The sequence below is a fragment of the Rattus rattus genome, chromosome 5 (genome assembly GCF_011064425.1).
Source record: "Rattus rattus isolate New Zealand chromosome 5, Rrattus_CSIRO_v1, whole genome shotgun sequence".
Taxonomy (NCBI): Eukaryota; Metazoa; Chordata; class Mammalia; order Rodentia; family Muridae; genus Rattus; species Rattus rattus.
Window position 1 is genome coordinate 136,638,995 of NC_046158.1, and position 20,685 is coordinate 136,659,679.

A 20,685-nucleotide genomic window follows, 5' to 3' on the forward strand; every position below is an offset into this window, starting at 1 on the left:
GTTTGCTCCAACTTCTGCCAGCAATTTGCAAATGTATTTCTTTAGCCTTGAATGAGAAGGTAGAGGACTGACAAGCAGCCAGTTTGAGGCTAGCATGGTACATTTACAAAACAGAGGAGAGTGCCTTCCTATGCATTTAACTAAATCTTAGTCTCAGTGCTCTACTCTCTACCTTCCAGAACCGTCCAGGCTCTGCAGACAGCATCCCACCTATCCCAGCAGGCTGACCTGAGGAACATTGTAGAAGAGATTGAGGTATGAATCGGTTTCTCCAAATGAGTCTCTGAGCTCCTGTCTTTTCGTGCACGTGGACATGACTGGTCTCTTGTAGTCGGCTGTGTGTCTTTTACATTCATGGTCCAATGTGCTTTGCTCTTTAATTTAAGCAATAGGACTAGAGAATATTTGTTAGACTAATATTGGCCATAGGTCATGGGACCAATAAGTCAAACTCAGATGCTTTTCTCTGCCAGTTACTGCTTTGTAATTGGAGGTAAGGTATTTGATGCTCTGACCTCTGTTTCCCTGTTTGCTAGTTGTGGGGCCCAGCAAGGTTAAAAGAGCCTGCGTATATATATATATACTAGCTGCCTGTAAGTGGCCACTGTTGGTGGGTATTTTGGGGTTGAGACAGTCTCATTATGTAACACTTACTGGTCTTAACGTTGGCGTCTTCCTGCCTCGCTCCTTGAGTGCTAGGGTTTTAAGTGTGTGCTACTCTGCCTGGCTCATGTTTTTACTCTTGCTCAGTTCTAAGCCCGAATTCTGTTCCTTGGGCCGCCCTCAAGAGCTGTATAGGCAATGACGCCAAGCAGTTCTGGCAGTGTCATTGATGTGTACCTCACAGGCACAGTAGCTGCTTCGTTCTGCTCCTCAGGGAAAGCCGTAGCCGAGAAGTGAGAAGTGCTGCACTTCGTAGGCGCTATCCAAGTGCATGGCTATGGCTCCGTGCATCGTGTGCTTTCTGGCAGTCGCAGCTGGGATCACTGTTCTGCTCAAACCAGTGGCTACTTCAGTGCCCTGACCCTTAGGGCTTGGCAGCACAGGAGGGAGGCTGCCAAGGCTGCCAGACTCTGCCGGTCTGCCGGTGCGTTTCCCTTGTTTATGTTTGTAGAAAGTACGAAGTGGCTTTGGTGGGCTTCAGGCTCAGACTGATCGAAAGGCCAGCTCTCGGGGTCACGGCGCTTTCTGTATCTTGTTTCTGTGATCTCTGTGTCCCAACATGCATCTGGTTTTTTTTTTGTAACAGGACCTTGTTGCTCGCCTGGACGAACTAGGGGGTGTGTATCTCCAGTTTGAGGAAGGCCTGGAACTTACAGCATTGTTTGTTGCTGCCACCTACAAGCTCATGGACCATGTGGGGACTGAACCGTCCATCAAGGAGGTGCGTGTCTAATGATTGTCAAGCATGGAGCTCAAAGGCATTGCACACACCTCGGGTGTGGTTAATCATGATTTACATTAGGTTTTAAAGAATGAGAAATAGAAAGGTATTAATGCTGCTAATCAGTGTGACAGGCATGTAAATAAATTGTCACGCTTGTTTATGTGAGGCACTTGCATATCATAGAAGGGGCAGAGTCAAGTGTATTACCCTGGTTTGCTCTCCTTTCTCCTCCCACAGTCCTTCCTGCCTGTCTCCTGTCTGCTTTTTTTTTTTTTTTTTTTTTTTTTTTTTTTTTTTTTTTTTTTTTTTTTTCTTTTTTGAGCTTGGGGACCCGAACCCAGGGCCTTGCGCTTCCTAGGCAAGCGCTCTACCACTGAGCTAAATCCCCAACCCCTCCTGTCTGCTTTTCGATCTCCTTTTGGCATGAAGTGCCCTGGACTCAGAATTGCCCCTTGTCCCTTCTTCCCTTCATCCTCAGCAGCAGCTAATCCAGATAATGTTATCTGGTAGATGGAGATCTTCATGCTGTTTCTATGAGAAGCATGTGTGTCAACCAGATACTGCTAAACATTAGGTTTTATTTTTGTGTGTGGCTTTTTGTTTGTTTGTTTGTATTTGTTTTTAAGAGGCTCTTGATAACCTGAACGATTTTAGTTAGAGTGTGTGTGATGTATATTTTTGAGTAAAACCTCTCTGTCCCCTGTGTGTGAGGTTACCAACCTTTGGTTTCGAGTACTTAAGATGCAAGTTCTGTTACTTAAAAGTATTAGAGGAAAGATTTGCATTTAAAGCTAGGTCTTACATTATTTTAATGCATTATGCAAATGTCTTTATATAACCAGCAAGTAACATCTATCTTGGGTAGCTAGAATTAATTTTCTAATTCTTTGTTCATATCTTTGCATTCTTATTGTGTCCAATCTTTCTTCCTAAGTGTAGGAGTACTAGAAGTATCAGGCTTTCTTTTCATTTCTGTCAGCATGAACATTGAGGAATGCAGGGTCTACTGGTACAAATCATTTGGGGGTTTTCTGTATACTTTTAGACAGATGGACTGCTGACTCTACACATATAACTTAAACTTTTCCTTGTTTTATTCCCAAGCTGTTACTAACCAGGTATTTGGCTGGAGTAATTTTGCTGTCACTGTTTTTGACATAACAATTCTGGTGAACAGTCACCCATTTTAACGTGTCAACAGCCTACTGATGGAAAAATGTAATTGGTACAATTACAGAAAATTATTTCATGTCGACTGTGAATAACGCTGTCAGGAAGAAGGGAGCTCTTTTGTTAGATGGTAGATTTTAAAAAACAAAACTGATTGAAGTAGAAAATGTTTCCTCCTAGGCAAACAGCCTCCAGAATTATAATCATGCCTTTTAGGTCCACTTGTTTTAAAATTGCTTTTCATTTTTCTTCTTTATGCAGCCTCTGGGTTCTTAGTAGAGAGCGTAATTTTAGTTTCTTTCTAGTACACACTTTGACCAGAAAATGTGCCCTTATGAATGCAGACTTAGCCCAGCGTATTGCTCAAAGAGAGGTCAGGGAGAAAGACAGTCTAGCTGAGAGGATTTTGGCAATTAGGGCAGAACAATTTTTGTGGCAGGGTTCTGAGACGAATTTTTCCTGCCTTTCCTTCCTCCTTCCCTCCCTTCTGTGTTAAAACTTAGCAGCGTTAGCCTTAGTTTCCTTTTTTAGAGAGCATGGACAGCCTTCGGTCTGTGGAGGCTGTGATGACTTGAGGTAGTGCTTGTAAAGCAACGTTCATGGCCTGTTGTTTAACAGACGGTTACTGTTACGTGAGTTTTAGCCTCCGCTTGCATATCTCAGCAGTTACCTGGGGTAGTTTGCATTTGTATATTAACCAGTCATTAAAGGATTAACAAATAAATGGATGAATTTCTATTGATAATAGAAGGTTATATTAAAAACCATCAAGTTCAATTTTTAGTTTAAATGCAGAATTTATTCCCCTTTAATTCCTCATTTGAATTAATGTTGGGTGTACTGATTCACAAGGACTGGTGTGGGGGTGGGGAGGTCCTCTAAGTCCTGCACAGGATCTGAGCCTTGTTTCCCTTTGCTCTCAGGATCAGGTCATCCAGCTCATGAACACAATCTTCAGCAAGAAGAACTTTGAGTCCCTCTCAGAAGCCTTCAGTGTGGCCTCTGCTGCTGCTGCATTGTCCCAGAATCGCTATCACGTACCAGTGGTGGTTGTTCCTGAGGGCTCTGCTTCTGACACTCAAGAACAGGCTATCCTGCGGGTATGACCCCCTGCCCAAGACTGCCATTCTCATGCTAGTTCCAGAGCAAGACTGAGATGAGTTGTAGCCCTCATGAGCATATCCCAATAAATAGACACGGGTAGCTAGGCACAAATGCTTTCGCAGCCATTAGAAGGAAATGGGGCTGGGGAGATGACTAAGAGCACTGCTGCTCTTGCAGAGGACTGGAGTTTATTTTCCAGCACCAACCTGGCAGCTCACAACTCCAGTGCCTGGCGATCTGATGCTCTCTTCTGGCTTCCAGAAGTTTTCATCTCAGATCTTTATTAAAGTTAGCATTTTGTTTATGTTGGTGTTGAGATTCCACACAGGGCAGTTCCATCTGTCCTATAAGTTTGATTTTGATAACCTGCTAAGGTTCCCCATATTTCAAAATTGTCTGTTTCCCTTGGTACAACTTGTGCCTCCCAGTGTAAGAGCAGGCTGAGAAATAACCTCTATAGTATAATTCTGCGAGCTCAGGTGTAATTTAGAGAACACAGTGGAAAAAATATTGGCTTTGAAGCTGGATACATACATGTACATTCAACAGCAGTATGCTGAATCCTGACTTTACCCCTTAATTGACCATGTGGCCTATGGCAGTGTTTAGCCTCCTGAAACTCCCACATTCTCAGTTTCTTTATCTATAAATTATGGATGATACTGTCTGCCTTCGTCAGTTGATGGGATGCCTAGTAATCAGCATATACTAGATTTCCAAAAATGATAGGTACTGAGACTAGAAAAGTGGCTCACTGGATAAGAGTAATTCCTACGCTCATGAGGGTACTTACTGTGTAAGTATACTTGCTGTGCTTACTGTGCAAGCATGAGGATCTCCACTCAGATTCCCAACACCCAAGTAAAGAGCCAGGGGGCCAGATGGTGCTGGTGCAGACCTATAATCTCAGCACTCGGAAGGTAGAGGCAGACAGATCTCTGAGTTCAAGGACAGCCAGGGCCACAAAGAGTCCCTAGTTCAAAGTCGGGTGTGATCATATCACCAGTAAACCAAGCATCAGCTATGAGGAGCAGCTAGGGAGTCAGGACTGTCACTGAGGCTTGCTAGCTGAAAAATGGCAAGATCTAGGTTCAAAGTGAGACCCTATCTCAAGGGAATGATGTGGAGAACAACACAGGAGGACCAGTGTCCTCCTAAGGCCTCCAAATACATGTGCAGAGGTGTGTGTACATGCATGCACCTACCCACATATGCACATAGGCAGGCATGAAGGCAGAAAACCAGTAAATAAATCAATCCCTGATCCTTTTTTTTTTTTTGGTTCTTTTTTTTGGAGCTGGGGACCGAACCCAGGGCCTTGCGCTTCCTAGGCAAGCGCTCTACCACTGAACTAAATCCCCAACCCCCCTTTTTTTATTTTTTAAGATACTGTAGTAGAATTGATAGGATAAGGGTCCAAACAAAGGAACACTAGACTGAGTATAGTGATACACAACTGTCACTTCAGAGGCATTTGTCAGGCTCAGGAAGGAATATGCATGTTCCAGAGCAGCCTGGGTTACATAGCAAGACACTCTGCTAAGTAAAATGGAGCTATAGCTGTAAAAGCTAGTGAGACAGGCCTGTGATCTTGGGAATCTCAGATAGGAGGATCCTAAGTTCAAAGCTTGCCTACACCAGGAGTGATGTTTCAGAGCCAGCCCGGGCAACTAGTTTTGGGATGTAGCTCAGTGGTAGAGCTCTTGCCTACAACATACAAGGTCCTGTACCGTGAAAATAAGGGAGAACCAGCCACACTCCTGTGCATACTCTGTTCTCTAGTTTCCTCCTGAGCTGGTTGGGCAGGCTCATCTGCGGGCTCATCCCTAGCTGTAGTGTTCTGTAATCTATCCTGTCCTCATATTTGGTCTCTCGTAGCAGCAGACCAACATCCGTGCACATTCCAGAAGAAAAGTGCTTGTTGTGTAGAGCTGACTTCCTGTAGATAAAGTGCCCCAGAGACCAAATTCTTACTCCTGTGGCCTTTGTTCTATTCATTTGTGTTTTGGTTTGTTTTGACTTTCTAGTTGCAAGTCAGCAATGTTTTGTCTCAGCCTCTGGCTCAAGCTGCAGTTAAGCTGGAACATGCTAAGTCCGTGGCTTCCAGAGCTACTGTCCTGCAGAAGATGCCCTTTTCACTTGTAGGGTAAGTCTGGCACATGAAGATCTGGGCAGGCCACAAGTGCTGTGCTCTGGAGAGTTAACTTTCAACCAGTGTGACAGTCCTAGAGGACTTACCCAGGTCACAAAACCACACCTGCCGAATGTGATAAATCTTAAGGAGAGTATCAGAAAGAGAAAGATAAATGGCCCTTACGAGTTCTGCCCTTGTCTCTCTAGTGGGCTCTGTCTTGTCTTTGTGTACCTACTTTTAAATTTAATTTTTTAAAAATTTTTTATTGATTCTTTTGTGAATTTCCCATCATGCATCTGAATCCCATTCATCTCCCCATCTCTCTGTATCTGCCCTCTGTCCTAGCAGCCTCTCCACAAAAGAAAACAAATGAACAAACAAAAAAACCTCACTGGGGAAGCTGGGGTGTGTCACAGTGTGTCTCACAGTACACCCTTCTGCCCAAACATCTTTTCTTGTGAATGTTCATGGCAGTGAGCTGGCTTCTGCTACACTGTCAGTACTGGATCCTCACTGGGACTCCTCTTGGTTATCCTGTTGGTGCCCTATGTCGTGGAGATCCTGCAGCTTTGGTTCCGGAGGACCAGCCCCTTCACAGGGTAGATGTTGGGGTGGCCAAGTCAAGGCCTTGGATCTGGGCCTGGGTGGTAGCTGAGTTGGTCAGCCTGACAGCTCTCCCATGCTCACACCGTTAGGGTGAGCGCTCCTCTACTGCCCAAGCAAGGGGTGGGCTAGCTCTACACTGCCCTCAGCTATCAGCATGGACCCAGAATGGCAGCCCAGACTAGGGACATGTGCATGGCCTTTAGTGGTAACAGACCCCGGCTACTGCAGCGCCAGGGACCCAGACATAGTCCTCCATGGCAGCACAAGCCAGGACCTCACCATGGCCTTAGGTGGCATCCCTGGCTACTCACATCAGGTTGTTCTTCGCTACCATTGAGTCTCCAGTTTGCTTCTTCTCGTTGTGTATCTGTTTCTTTCTCTTCCGTCTCTCCACTGCTGATCTGCTCATCTTAATGGTACCTAGGGCCTCTGGTATCTGGGGTCATCTCCGGCATGCCCTGTGGCATTGAGCAGCGGTCGTCTCCATATTTAATATTAATTTTGTCTGATAAATGGGTACTACATTATAGAAAAATCAAAAAACATAAATTATCCATAATTCTACTACTGAGAGATAACTTTTTATCTCATACATTTCATATCCATATTTTATAGTGCCTTTTGTCAGTCTTTTAGCTATGAATATAATATTTTAATTATTTAAAATATTTAATAATATTTTATTATTTAAGTTCCTTTTTTAAATGTTTGTTTATGTATATACATACAGCTTTCTGCCTACATGTATGCCTGCAGGCCAGAAGAGGGCACTAGATCTGACTATAGATGGTTGTGAGCCACCTTGTGGTTGCTGGGATTTGAACTCAGGACCTCTGAAAGAGCAGACAGTGCTCTTAACTTCTGAGCCATCTCTCCAGCCCTACTTAAGTTCTCTTTAGACTTACTTTATTCTTTGAATATGTGTGTTTTGCTTGCATGTGTGTATGTGTCCTACATGTGTGTTTGGCACTCAGAGAGGTCAGAAGAGGACATCAGATCACCTAGAACTAGAGTCATAGATGGTTGTAAACTACCATGTGGGTGCTGGGAATTGAACCTAGGTCCTCTGCAAGAGCAGAAAATATTCTTAATCACTGTCACCTCTTTAGCCCCATAGGTACATTTTAAAACTGAATTAGAGTCTGTAACTGTATCATAAACAATTGCCCCATGGGATTAAATATTTGTCTCTAATAATTTTAATGACTATTCTTCCTAGGAAGTTAAGTCTTGGTTTCTATATAACCTTATTTGGTATCAATGGATTACTGCCATATGGAGGTTAGAGGAGAGAAAGTGTTTTTCCCATGGCGTAAAGGTTTCCCTGCTATAGACATGAAATGACCAGGTGAACTTGTCTCTAAAAGTCATTGGAATCTTTCTGATGGTTATAGGGGCTCTCTACCTTTTTTCTGTTTAAAATAGAGGATTATAAATTTGTAAAATAAAAGAAACAACTTTTGTAAATTAAAAAAACAGAGACTATAAGAACAAATGACACACAGCTCTACTCCCCCACACCACTATCCCTGGGCCCTTGGAGGTGATTCGTTGCATGGTTTTGTTGATAGCAGGATGAGGCAGAGGCACAGTGGAGCGTGCAGCACGCCCTGCCTGGGATTCCATCCCCACCACCAAGAATGAACAGCGGACGGTGGCTGGAGTCAGACTGCAGGCCTGCATGTAGTACAGCACCTTTCAGGAGGGCGCTGCAGGGGCGGGACTCGGAGGACCTGGGGGGAAGCAAAGGACACTGAACGTCCTGGGTGGTCTTTGTTTTCCACACCAATTTGTGGCTGAGCTGGAGACTACCAAGTGGTACAGGGAGGTGACTGTGACGATGTTCTTATAGCCAGTGTGATGCACTCAGGACTTCTTTTGAGCTCTTGCTAATGTTGCCCTTACTCCCAACAGGGATGTTTTTGAGCTAAACTTCAAGAATGTTAAACTTCCCAGTGGCTACTATGACTTCTCTGTCAGAGTTGAAGGTGACAACCGTTACATTGCAAACACTGTAGAGGTAGGTGCTTTTCTTGTACCCTACTGCCCCATTAATATATCTTAAATGACCAAGGCACAAAGCCTCTGTCACCTGGTATATTGACTTTTGCACCCAGACTAAAGTGACCTCCTACCTCTGTGTCCTTTGTTCTGGGATTTTAAACAAGGGCTGCATTCTGTTTAGACTTTTCTTTATTTATTTATTGGAATTCTACTGAAGATAAATAACCTGCACTTCCTCCTTCATTTATTTTTACAGTGTAGTTTTATAATGAGCTTGTGGTGTGTTCTGGGGATGTACCTGACCATATGCCATGATCTTAAAGTCAATTACTTTGATCCTCCCATCATCCTAATTTTGCCTTTGAAGATATCCTCAGCTAGATACCTTTGACATTCTCTTTAAATAAAAAGAAGGCAGCTAGAAAGTTTGACCTTTTCAAAAGCAGAACCTACTTACTGGGTAGATACTTAATTTTGAAGTTTAGCAAAAAGGAAGATGTTTTCTGTAACTCCAGTCATTGCCTCATATCTGACCTTTTGGGCACAGACAGCTGATCTGATCCACTCACTAGAACATAGTTTGGGTAGAAACTAATTTATTATGTATCTTGAACTTTTGAATTTTAGATTATTTTATCATAGTTTCTTTTAAGAGAGCTTATTTTCAGCATAATACATTTTCCTTGCCACCTGACCTTTCTCCTCCTGTGCCTTCCCTTGCTTCGTGTTTATTTCTAGTCACTCACCAACTACTGCAGAGCCCACTCTAATACCTTCCAAGATTCCTTGGTTTCATTAGACACTGCCAATTGACTCTCAATTTTTTGTTTATGATCTCTACAGTCCTTGTGATTTTTTATTTAAGTGCATATGTACTCTGCATGCTGTTGTATGCATGGTGGGGGCGGTATTCCAGAAGTCCACATTAGGTGTCTTTCTCTATCATTCTCATTTCTCTGTCATTTAAGACAGAATCTGTTTATTTCTAGTCACTTGCACCAAAAGGCTACTGTCAGAGAACCCATCTATTTTGCCCAGTATCCACTGAATGGGGAACACACACACACACACACACACACACACACACACACACACACACACACACACACACACACACACACACACACACACAGAGTATCCACTGAATGGGAAACAGGGACCATGGTGTCACAGATTTGTACCTCCATGCCAGGATTTGTATGGGGACTGAGAAAGAGACTCTGCTCATCATGCTGGCTGTGCTGAGCCCTGCTCTTTTTCTATCTTAAGTGTGAAGGCTGGCAAAATGGTGGCGTGACTGGAAGGAGAATGTCAGTTCCCACAAGTTGTTCTCTGACCCCTGCACATCTGCTGAGGCATGCACACACAAATAAATAGAATTAGATTTGTTAAAAGAAAAATTCTTGTAGTACCTAGTGGGGAAAAATTCCTCTCCCGTTTTCTTCCAGCAGTTTCAGAACCTTTCCTCCTGACAGCTTGAGTATACTTCAATTAGTTCTGGTTCTAGTTCTTAGGCCCTCTCGGTAACTCACTGAGCACACTGTATCACCGTTGTCTCCTACAGTAGCCACTAGGAACTTCCTGTGGCTAGAAGCCAAGCTTTCATCAGTCAGTGGTTAGTTTCTATAGTAGACTACTTGGGGAAAGAAAAGGAATCTTTTCCCACATTCTAGGGTGTTTAGAACAGGCTGCAGTGTGGTAATGTCCAAATGGGGGGACTTCACATGCTCTCTTTCCCTATTTCTCTTCCTTCCTCCCTCCCTTTCTCTTTGACTTCATTGAGATATAACTTGTAGTTCCATGAAATTTACTCATGGAAGTATGTAGTTAAATATTCTTAGTGTGTGTTTAGAGTTGTCTCTAAACAGTGCTGTCTGTTCTAGAACACTTTGATCATGCTAAAAAACGGACTCTAAGCAGCCACTCTCCCGTCTCTCCTGTTCCCAGCCCCAGCATTTGCAAATCTTCTTTCTCTGTGCTTTGTCTCTTCAGTGTGCTCATCTGATTGGGGATCTCACAATGCGTTAACTTCTGCCTCTGGATTTCTCCTTGCTTAGAGCATGCAGTATTTTTAGAATTATCCATGTTTTCCATATTTAAGTACTTTATTCATCTCTGTGGCTGACTGAAAAACATGTCGTTTATTTATATTTGGTATTTACACTTAAACACTGAGTGTTTAAGATTTATTTTTATGCACAAATGTTTTGCTTGCATGTATCTACATGCAACAAGTGGGCCTAGTTCCCACAGAGGCCAGAAGAGGGCATTGGATCCCCTGGAAGCTGGAGCTAGGGATGGCTTTCTGTGCCACGTGGGTGCCGGTAATCAAACCCAGGTCCTCTGCTGAGCTGCTCTCCAGCCCCACCCCCACACACCTCCACTTCCATACGCTTCTCTTCTATTGTTAGACTTAAGATGTTCTCTATATGTCTTTGGCTATAATTTCCTTCTCAGATGCATGATTTACAGAAATTTTCTCCCACTTTGTAAGTTATCTTCAGTTTTTCTTGATGCTGTCTTTTTAAACACAAAAGATTTTAATTTAGTTTATCTGTTTTCTTATGTCACTTGTGATTTTGATATCCTATAAGAAATCATTTTCTAAACCAAAGTCATTTTTAATAAGAATTTTATAGGTCTCTGATGTGCTTTGAGATGGTTTTATGCCTCTGGCCTCTTTCCCGTGGGCATAGAGACCCAGTTGTCCAAGTGCCTTCTGTGGCAGACTTCTTTGCTCATTGGATTTTCTTGACATTGTCAGAACTCGATTGGCATAAATTTAAGGGTTCAATTTTGGACCCAAAATTGAATTTTGTCTGAAAGGCAGTAGTACGCTGTGGGCTGTTGTAACACTTGGCTTCTTGAAATGTCAAGTCTGCTGCTTGTCCAAGTGTTTTTGTTGTTGTTGGAAAAACTAAGCATTGGTTGGGGATTTACAAAACAGCAGAATTGTCTAAGCACAAAACAGCAGAATTGTCTAACAGCTGTTTGTGTGGCTATCCTTAGCCCTTACTGAGACCAGGTCATTGCCCTGCCCCTTTCCAGGGATGGATAAGCAGAAAAAAATTCCTCATCCACTTTATCACGTCGGAGCTCGGGGTGTGTGTTCATATGCATATGTGTACATGTGCGTATGCTTTGATTCTTGCTATATGTATAGCTATACTATGTAATTTCAGTAATAGTCACATTCAGAGCCTCAGAGCTGTCAGTAAGTCCTGCTTGCTCCCCCTTGGAGATGCCAGCATTGGTCAGAATGCATTAGCAGTGGTTCGTGTGGAAGCTTGTAATAGTACCCATGGACACTAGGCTGGCTGTCAGGGGAGGCAGGAGTTTGGACACTTTCATTAGCATTAATTGCCTCTAATGCACCTTCATTTTTGACAGTAATAAGCCACATGGGGAATTACTACTCTCAGCAGAAAGACTGCGATTCCTGGTGTTTAAACATTTTAGGGGCATATGGATTAAACCTTTTAGGGGTATATGTATTAAACCTTTTAGGGGGTGTATGTATATAGTATACAGTGCAAACAACAAAAGGGATGGTGTGCTGCTATGTGAAGCAGACCCAGCTGTATTACAGTGGGCACATGGCCCCTTTCCTCTTGGAGACCAGCCCCACACACTGGTTTGAAGGAAGAGTTTACTAGAACTGGGACCCTATACCAGAGCCTAAAGCAGGCCTGAGAAAGTTGTGGTTTATTTACATTTTCCTGTAAAAGAGTGTCGTGGAGATGCTTTTCTTATGAGTGTTTCCAGAAGTCCGTTTGTTGTGAGATTTCCTAGGAGCAACGGGTTAGCTTTAAGCTGTTCTGTTTGCTAACAGCCCTGCAGTGTGTCTGTGTGGCAGAGAGCTTGTCACTTGGCAGCCTTTTAAAATAGGAACGCAAACCCACATTCCTCGAGTTCACTGCAGTTTGCCCTTGCGTGCATTCCGTGTGTCTGTGGAGTCTGGGAAGCTGTGAGGTGGCTTCCTTCAGAACAAACGTTCAGTGGAATCTTGCTGAGCAGGCTTTGATGGCTCTGTTTCTGCTCATGGTTAAGAAACTTGATGGCTTCCTTATTGCTGTGTTAGGATACTCTGAAAGAGCCTTGTCTGATTCATAAACATCTATTTGTCTATCTACTGAGAGAAAAAGATTATTTTGAATATTAAATTTACTCTTTGACAATTTCATATATGTACATAATGCGTTCTTACTATACTTGCCCACACCCTCTCTTAGTCCCCTCCCACCCTTGTCAGCTCCTCTCCTCCCTACAAGTCCCCCTCCCATTTTCACGTCTTTTTGTTTTCTTTCTGTTTTTGCCTGTTTTGAGAGAGAGAAACAAGATAAAGTTGGGTGGGTGGGAGGTAGAGAGGATCCAAGAGGAGTTGGGAGAGGAGGGAAAAAAATCAAAAGTTTGAGAATTGGTTTTTAAGTTTAAATTTAAAAATAATGTATTTAAAGACAGTCTATGCTGGGAGGTGATGGCGCACACCTTTGATCCAACACTCTGCTGGAACTTGAGTTCACAGACAGCCTGGTCTAGGGATCCAGAGAGGAACCTCATCTTAGAAAAACAAAGCAACAACAGAAGACTATATATGTCTCACATCATCCAGATTATCCTGGAATTTTAAAAACACACCATGTAGGTGTGTGCTTTTCTTTCAAAGTACAGAAAAGTGATGATGAATCTGAGTCTCTCCCACCTCTCAGTTCAGTCCTTGGAGAAGTCTATTGTCAACAGCTTCTGGGTGCTAAGAAAATAGAAAGGATGAGGCTAGAGAGACGGCTCAGTGGTTTGAGTGCCTGCTGCTCTTCCAGAGGTCCCAAGTTGTGTTCCTAGCATCCACATGAGACAGCTCACAACTGCCTATAACTCCCGCTCTCAAGGACCTGTTAGCTCTGCTCCCAAGGACACTTGCACACCTGTGTACACAGTAGCCACACTCAGACACAGACACATAATTTAAAGTAATATATTGTTTTAAAGATGTATTTATTTATTATATATGAGTACACTGTAGCTGTCTTTAGACACAATATATTTTTAAAGTAATAGAAAAAACTTTATTTGCTGTGGAGGGATCACTTGATAAAGTTATTTTCTTTGTTTTTAATCACAAGTAGAGGTTTCCAGCTCGTCCCTCGGGAGTCTGCTGAAAACCACACCGTCCTAGCCTCCAGCATGCCTGGCAGTTCTCTGCTGCCTGTGCTCACTAGTGCTGTGAGGTAGAACTGTCCTAGGTTGCTGGGCAGGCAGGGGCGGCGATAGCTCCTGTCTGACCATACACCTTAGTCTCCTAAATTGCTCCATAGTAATTCATAATATGCATGTAGCATTATTTATTTAGTTTCCTATTTATGAACATTTAGGATTTTTGGGGGGGATCATATTTACAAACTAAATGACATCTTAAGAGAAAGATTGAAGAAAAAGAAGAAGGAAATATCTGATTGATGTGACTGATAACTGCACAGTAGTTAATTTGAAGACACTGTTTACAGCAAGACTATAACTACTTTCTTCTCCCCAAATTAGGACTGCCAGAGTCCTCCAAACCTGCCTAGCTTCCTGCCATACAGCATTTCACACGTCCGTTTTATACATCTGCTTTCAAAGCCTCTTGTGTTTTCCTCTGTTGAATATCTGGAACCAGCAGCCTAGTTGAGGCTTACGTGGGGGACAGGAAGTGTGTACCAGTCTGGCCATATGTATTGTTCAGATTTCTTGGGCAGCATCTTTGCCTGAGCTTTCCAGTTGATATTGTCTGATAGAAATGTCAAGAACCTCTATAGACCCGACTTCATATAGGAAAGCTTGCTCTAATTCTGAACCTACCCTGTGTGTGGTGATATATAGGAGGCTTTAGTTCTTCCCGTGGCTTGCCTGTGTGTGTATATTGGGGAGGTTGGGGTGGGGTTTTAGTTCTTTCCATGGCTTGTCCATTTGATGGCCCACTTCTCTTTTCTCTGCTGCCATAACCAGGGAGTCTCCCGTCTCATTGCCAGGCAGTGATGCCAAGTAGAATTCTGCCAGTGAGTGGCTGTGTATCCATAAGAAGAGAGAATGTCTGTCACATTCACAAGTTTTCTTAAGCAGAACAAAAAAATCATTCAGCCAGATAACTAAGGCTGCTGTCACAAAATGGTTTTTTATTGAAGCAAGAAAAAAGACTACTAAAAGGGGTTCCTTTAATTTTTCTTTTTTGGTCTTGATTTGGGCTGTCATCCCTTGGTGAGGCACCTTAGAAAATGCCATGGCTCTCCTTCCATTATTTGTGAGGGCCTCTTTTCCTTGACCCCGACAGTTAAACGAAGTGATTAGATTTGCCAAGAACTTCTTTGTGTTGTACTCAAGCCTGTCATATTTGGAAGGTTCATGGATACATTTGCACATGTGTACAAAAATATGCCTTGGGTTTGCATAATTTACACATTCAGACTTAGATTTTTAACATGTTTTCTATATCTTTTGGGTATTTACATTTATTTGAACCTAACTTTAAAATGTATTTCCTGGCATTAGCTAGCCTCTCTTTTTAGAAATGTTTATAAAGGGAGAGCCAGGCTGGTCTGGTTTGCACTTAGAGCAGATTCCAGATCTTACTGATTTGAAACAACCAAGGTTTCTTTTTTTTGCCTACGACAGAAGTCTTTAGCGAGTCAGTTGGAGGCCCTGTTTCATGTCCTCTTACTCAGGAAGCCTGACTAAAGGAGCAAGCCTGTGTCTGGACATCATTTGTTCTCTTAAGACTTCCACAGAGAAAGAAGATAGTTTCCTTCTGCTCACATTTCGTTCTTCAAAGGAAACCTTATGCTTCTGTGTGCCAACCCATACACAGTAGAGAGTGGGAACTACCTGATTAACAGTATGGAGATTCACCCCGGCATCTTCTATCTTTGTGGGGAGGGTTACTGAACAGAAACTTAGTAGGAGGCCAGAGGCTGACAGTGAGGAACCTCAGCCTCTGGGTTTTGAGTACCTTCCATAGAGTGCACACTGATAAGTCCTTGTGGTTGGTAGGACTTCCCACTTCCCAGCAGCCTGTTTGTTTGTTTGCTTTTTTTTGTTTTTTTGAGGTGGTTTCTGTATAGCCTTGGCTGTCCTGGAACTCGCTCTATAGACCAGGCTGGTCTTGAAATCAGAGATTGACTGCCTCTGGCTTCTGAGTGCTGAGATTAGGACTTTTTTTTTTTTTTGGTTTTTTTTTTAAAATACCGAACCCAGGGCCTTATGGTGTTCCCTAGGCAAGCGCTCTACCTGAGCTAAATCCCCAACCCCAGGACTTTTTGTTTTTAACGCTTTCCCTGCTTTTTCTGCCTTTAAATACATATCAAAGCAAAAGGTGTGATAAAAAAAGAATAAGAACCGAGGTCTTACCTGTTAGGGCTCAGGATGGGGCTGGGGGGAAATGCCATGTGGCCAGCCAGATGGGCCAGGTTTACAATGGTCTTGAAGACTCCTATCTTAGAATTCTTTTCCTGCCTTTATTCACTTTTCAGAGAAGAACATTTTAAGGCAGGGGTATAGGTCAGTTGGTAAAACACTTGCCTAGCATATACAAAGCTATGTAAAACTGGATATGGTGGCACATCTTTCTATCCCAACCTATTCTATTCTATTCTGATATATATATCTATCAGAAGTGCAAGGCCATCCTTGGCTACATAGTTCAAGGCTAGCCTAGGCCATATGAAAGATAGAAACTGTGGATGTGACTCAGTGGTGTTTCTTATCTACCAATATAGGAGAATCTGGATTGCATGTGTGAGCGCGCGTGCACGCACACACACACACACACACACACACACAGGCTTTGGGTGTAAATGTCTCATACCCATCAGTTGATGAATTACTTCCATGTTTTGCTGTAGCTTAGAGTCAAGATCTCCACTGAAGTTGGCATCACAAATGTTGATCTTTCCACTGTGGATAAGGATCAGAGCATCGCACCCAAAACTACCCGGTAAGTGGGGTGCCACCTGGGCGCTGAGGACCCCTGAGCCTTAGAGCTGGAAAGAACATACAAGACACTGCCTCTCTCGCCCAGATTCGGGAGACTGCGGTTCCAGTGGGCTGCTCTAGGGCTCCGCGTGACGGTACAGGTGTGGAGATCGTTCATGGTGGGGTTGCTTCCTCAGCCAAGTCTGCTCCCTCAGGGTCTCAACCTCGAGTCCACTGAGGTTCACATGATCTAATTCAGAGGAAACAGTGGGTTAATTTGTATTTTACTGAAGTCTTATCTTCAGAGTCCTAAATAAGCTTTTGGTACAGCCTAATAGGAACCCTTTCTGGCCAGTGGTAGGGCTGAACCCAGTTTGAAAACCTTAGACACGGCTCTAAAACAGCAGTTCTCAGCCTTCCTAAAGCTGTGACCCTTTGATAGAGTTCTTCGTATTGTAGATACAATATTGTAAATAATGCATAAGTGCAGTTTTGCTACTGCTGCTGAGCTGTAAGGTAAATACGCTTTCCTCTAGTCTTAGGTGACCAACAGGCCGAGATCCTCTGTTGTAGGACTAGTGCTTCTCCACTACATGGGAGCTCCTGGGGGCTGAGGCAGAGCTTCAGAGTTTTGTTTTGTCTTTAAGTACGAACTCTTAGTGGAACCATTAACATTTCTAACATAAAAGTATGGAACACTTCAAATTTGCATATTACCTTTGCACGAGAGTCATGATAATACTCTCTGTATCCTGTATCGTGCATGGCAGGTTTTTAATACATGTGGTGCTGAAGTGAATGGCAGCCATTAACATTTGATCAGGGTTGGCTGGGATGCCTGGTGAAGACTATTCACCAGTATCACCTAGACTGCTGTTTGTCTGGGGAGGAGTGGGGAGTAGCTTGTCTGTATCTTTGGTGTAGTTCAGATCTCAACTTTACTCTGATGGAGGGGCTGTTGACAAGGCAGGTGACCCTGAAGCTGGTTTGAAGGCAAGGCAAGCTTAGACCAAGCTCTTGCCTGTGAGTCACTGGAGCTGGACTCTGTCCCCACGGTGAGAGTGGGGATAAGAGCACTATTGAGAACGCTCTACAGTAGTGTCTGGAAACGTGGTTTGCAGAGTTAGTGTATAACAAAGCCAGGTGAGAGCTTTGTAACCGGTCGCTGCTCCTTGGCTGCCTTCCTCTGAAGTCCCAGGAGAGCTCTATGGAAACACAGCCTTCCTCACCGGGTCTGCCTTTCAAACAAATGTCTTTTTAAAGCCAGTTTCACAGCAGAAAAATAAATCTAGGCAGTCCAGGAAACAATGCATAAAAAGAAAAGCCCAGCCTTGCACCCCAGCCTCTGCTCCTGTCAGCCTCACTACTGCTGGCATCAACCCGTGATTGTCCTTCTGCATTCTGCCAGCCCTGTGGTGTGCACATAGGCTCCCTGCACCTGAGCTGGGCCAGTTAAGAGCAGTGGTCATTGAAGTAAGGCTTGGAGGTATACAGTTATACATTCTCATAGAGCGTTTCCCCAGACCCTGTTTCAAAGTTTCTCTGTGCTTTTCTCAGTCCTGGCCTGCAGCTGAGGTTGTAAGCTTAGTGGTCTGGTCAACCTTTCTGGTCGACCTTGCCTGGCATGCATGAGACCCTGAGTTCTAGCTCTAGCACCTAGCAAACAAATAAAACAAAGACAGAAAAGAAAGTGCCTCTTCAGTACAGCGCTCAATCTACTTTGCCTCTAGGCCGCAGATATTTTCGTATGTTAGTTGTCCACCATGGAGTGGTGAAATGGGACAGGACTGGTTGGGCTATTGTGTTGTCCCTGTTTTCAGACAGGGAGATGCTATGAGATGACTGGCTGATATTTATATGAAATAATCTCTTTCAGGGTGACCTACCCAGCCAAAGCCAAGGGCACATTCATCGCAGACAGCCATCAGAACTTCGCCCTGTTTTTCCAGCTGGTAGATGTGAACACCGGTGCGGAGCTCACCCCTCACCAGGTCAGGAAGCGGTCCCTGTTGTTCTCCTGTCCGGAAATCGAATGTACACCAGAGCAGTGCTCTGACACAGATGCGAATGTCACATTCCTGTTTGCAGAGCCTGACTGTACCCTGACAGTCCGGTCAGCTTGTCCCATGTCCCATTTCTCCCTTTGTAGAGATTGTGACCCACTGACTGAAGTACACACGGTTTTAGAAAAAGGAAAAAGATTAGCTCAGCTCAGCAGCTCAGATGTGTAGTCATAGAAGCATTAGGTAGTGAGGCAGGAAGATAAGCTCAAGTTCCCTAGAGAAATATGCTTTTCCTTCATATTCTGTGTAGCTCTGCTGTGGCCATCTGGCAGTGTGGCTGTTCTATGACCGCTCTCTCTCACACGCTACCGTCCATGTCCATTCCTGTGCACAGACCGCTCTCTCTCACACACAAGAGTGTGTTTTTTAAAGGCACTAAGAAGATTTTCAAACCATTTCCCCCAGGAATGGCTGTCCTCAGACACCTCCCCTAGCTTCCCATCTCTCTAGTCTTTCTCAGTTCTCCTTGACCGTGTCACATATGTGGTTAGGTAAATATTCTGAGTGCTGAAACACAGACATCGTCAGAGCTGGTGGACTTTGTTTGGTGTCCTGTCCTCTATGTTAGCAAGCCCCCATGGCTGCAGAAGTGTGTTTGTTCGCAGTCCGTTTCCTGTAGCCAGAGGTGCTGTGTACACCCGTGCCACTGAGCAGCCCTGGCTGCATCTTTAACTCCAGGTAACTCAGCCAGGACTTGTGCTTAAACTGACTTTTAAGCACGTCAGCCTCCCAGCATTTCCCAGTTCTCTCCCAGAGGGACATTTGCCAGCCACATCACACGAGGAAGAAAATGAAAAGAAGTGAGAAGACTAAATCAGGGGCGGGGGAGTAAGGACGATAATGTAAGGAAATGGGGCTTTGTCTGGATTCTCCCAGGTCCTTTCTGTGATTTGTGACTTGGTGGTATGACATTTTGCAGTTGAGTGTGCAGTACAGGTGGAAGACAGGCATCCTCTCCCCACCCCTGGGCAAGATTGATTGCTGGAGTCAGGATGCTCTGCGTTGTGGGCTCCCTTCCCTCAATAGCTTGATGCGTGGACTCACAAATGAGATTTATGCTTTGTGTGCCGGTCCAGCGCTAACTGTTGCTATGGCAACTCATTTAATGCTCTAGCCTTCAATAAATTGGAGCCAACCACATATCTGTTGAATTCTTTGCCTTAAAGCCCTTGAAAGGGAAGCCTTGTGTGGATATTAAATTTTGTTGCAGGTCTAAAGCACATTGGCAAGACCTTAGTTTCTTAGGCCATAACTGCCTATACCCAGAGCCACTGTACTGAGGCTGGGCAGCTACAGTGGCTGGCGGTCCAGTGGCCCTGCCTCCCAGGCTCTGCGCTTCATGCACACAGGCACGACATAGTTAATATTTCTTTGTTAAAGATGGAGACGTCAAGGTGCAAGGGGGTTAAGTGACCTACTCAGCTACTAAGTGGTGGAGCCGGTTGCTGTGTTCAGAGCCAGGCTCTCTGTGACACCAGGTAGCTCTGTCCCCTTAGAACTCTGCCTTGTTATTGACAGCAGAGCCTCCACTGCTACATCTTGAGCTGGAAACACTAGAAATTGAGAGTGAGCTTCGTGCTGTCCCACCTCGTTTCCCTCTCCACTCTGGTGAAGTTAATTGGGCAGCAGAGTGGCCAGAGCTGGCAGGAGAGCAAATGGGCGTTCAGCCTCCGAGTCGCTGAGCATTGCTGGACAGCTAAGTCAAGATTCCCTCCTATTCAAGCAGAAAGTTGTCCCTGGGGTAGGAACTAGGGTCACATGGCTGCTCCTTCCCCTCTGAGGAGCAGATCTGCCTGAGCCAGAGCTCTCACTGTGACAGAAGAGTAGAACTCTATTCCTGGCTGACTCAGTGTTGGGCCCTCTGATGAGTTGGGATTCTTGTTCTCTCCAGACATTTGTTCGACTTCATAACCAGAAGACTGGCCAGGAAGTGGTGTTTGTTGCTGAGCCGGATAACAAGAATGTGTATAAGTTTGAACTGGACACCTCTGAAAGGAAGATTGAGTTCGACTCTGCCTCTGGCACTTACACACTCTACCTAATCATCGGGGACGCCACTTTGAAGAACCCCATCCTCTGGAATGTGGTACGTACCTGAGAGGCGTCTAGGTGAGGGCTGTGGTGCTGCCGCACCGCACAGGGACAGCCTTACAGTGAGACAGAGGGTCACACACCGAGGCCTTAGCACAGAGGAGATGCCTAGTAAGTGCTGACCAAGCAAACGAACGAAATATAGACTTCCCATGAATTTCTATAATTATTTCATCGGAAAGAGG

General features: G+C 44.3%; 1 protein-coding gene across 2 annotated transcripts in view; it reads left to right on the top strand.

Moving 5' to 3' along the window:
- Positions 1 to 20,685, top strand: part of Rpn2 (ribophorin II) — a 46,007-nt gene that overhangs the window by 15,268 nt on the left and 10,054 nt on the right. For both annotated transcript variants that reach the window (XM_032904625.1, XM_032904626.1), the window contains exons 5-12: positions 180 to 255; positions 1,250 to 1,384; positions 3,481 to 3,657; positions 5,689 to 5,807; positions 8,316 to 8,421; positions 16,277 to 16,368; positions 18,223 to 18,337; positions 20,301 to 20,495. In XM_032904625.1, the coding sequence (XP_032760516.1) occupies positions 180 to 255; positions 1,250 to 1,384; positions 3,481 to 3,657; positions 5,689 to 5,807; positions 8,316 to 8,421; positions 16,277 to 16,368; positions 18,223 to 18,337; positions 20,301 to 20,495 (1,015 nt within the window). The remainder of the gene's footprint in view (positions 1 to 179; positions 256 to 1,249; positions 1,385 to 3,480; positions 3,658 to 5,688; positions 5,808 to 8,315; positions 8,422 to 16,276; positions 16,369 to 18,222; positions 18,338 to 20,300; positions 20,496 to 20,685) is intronic.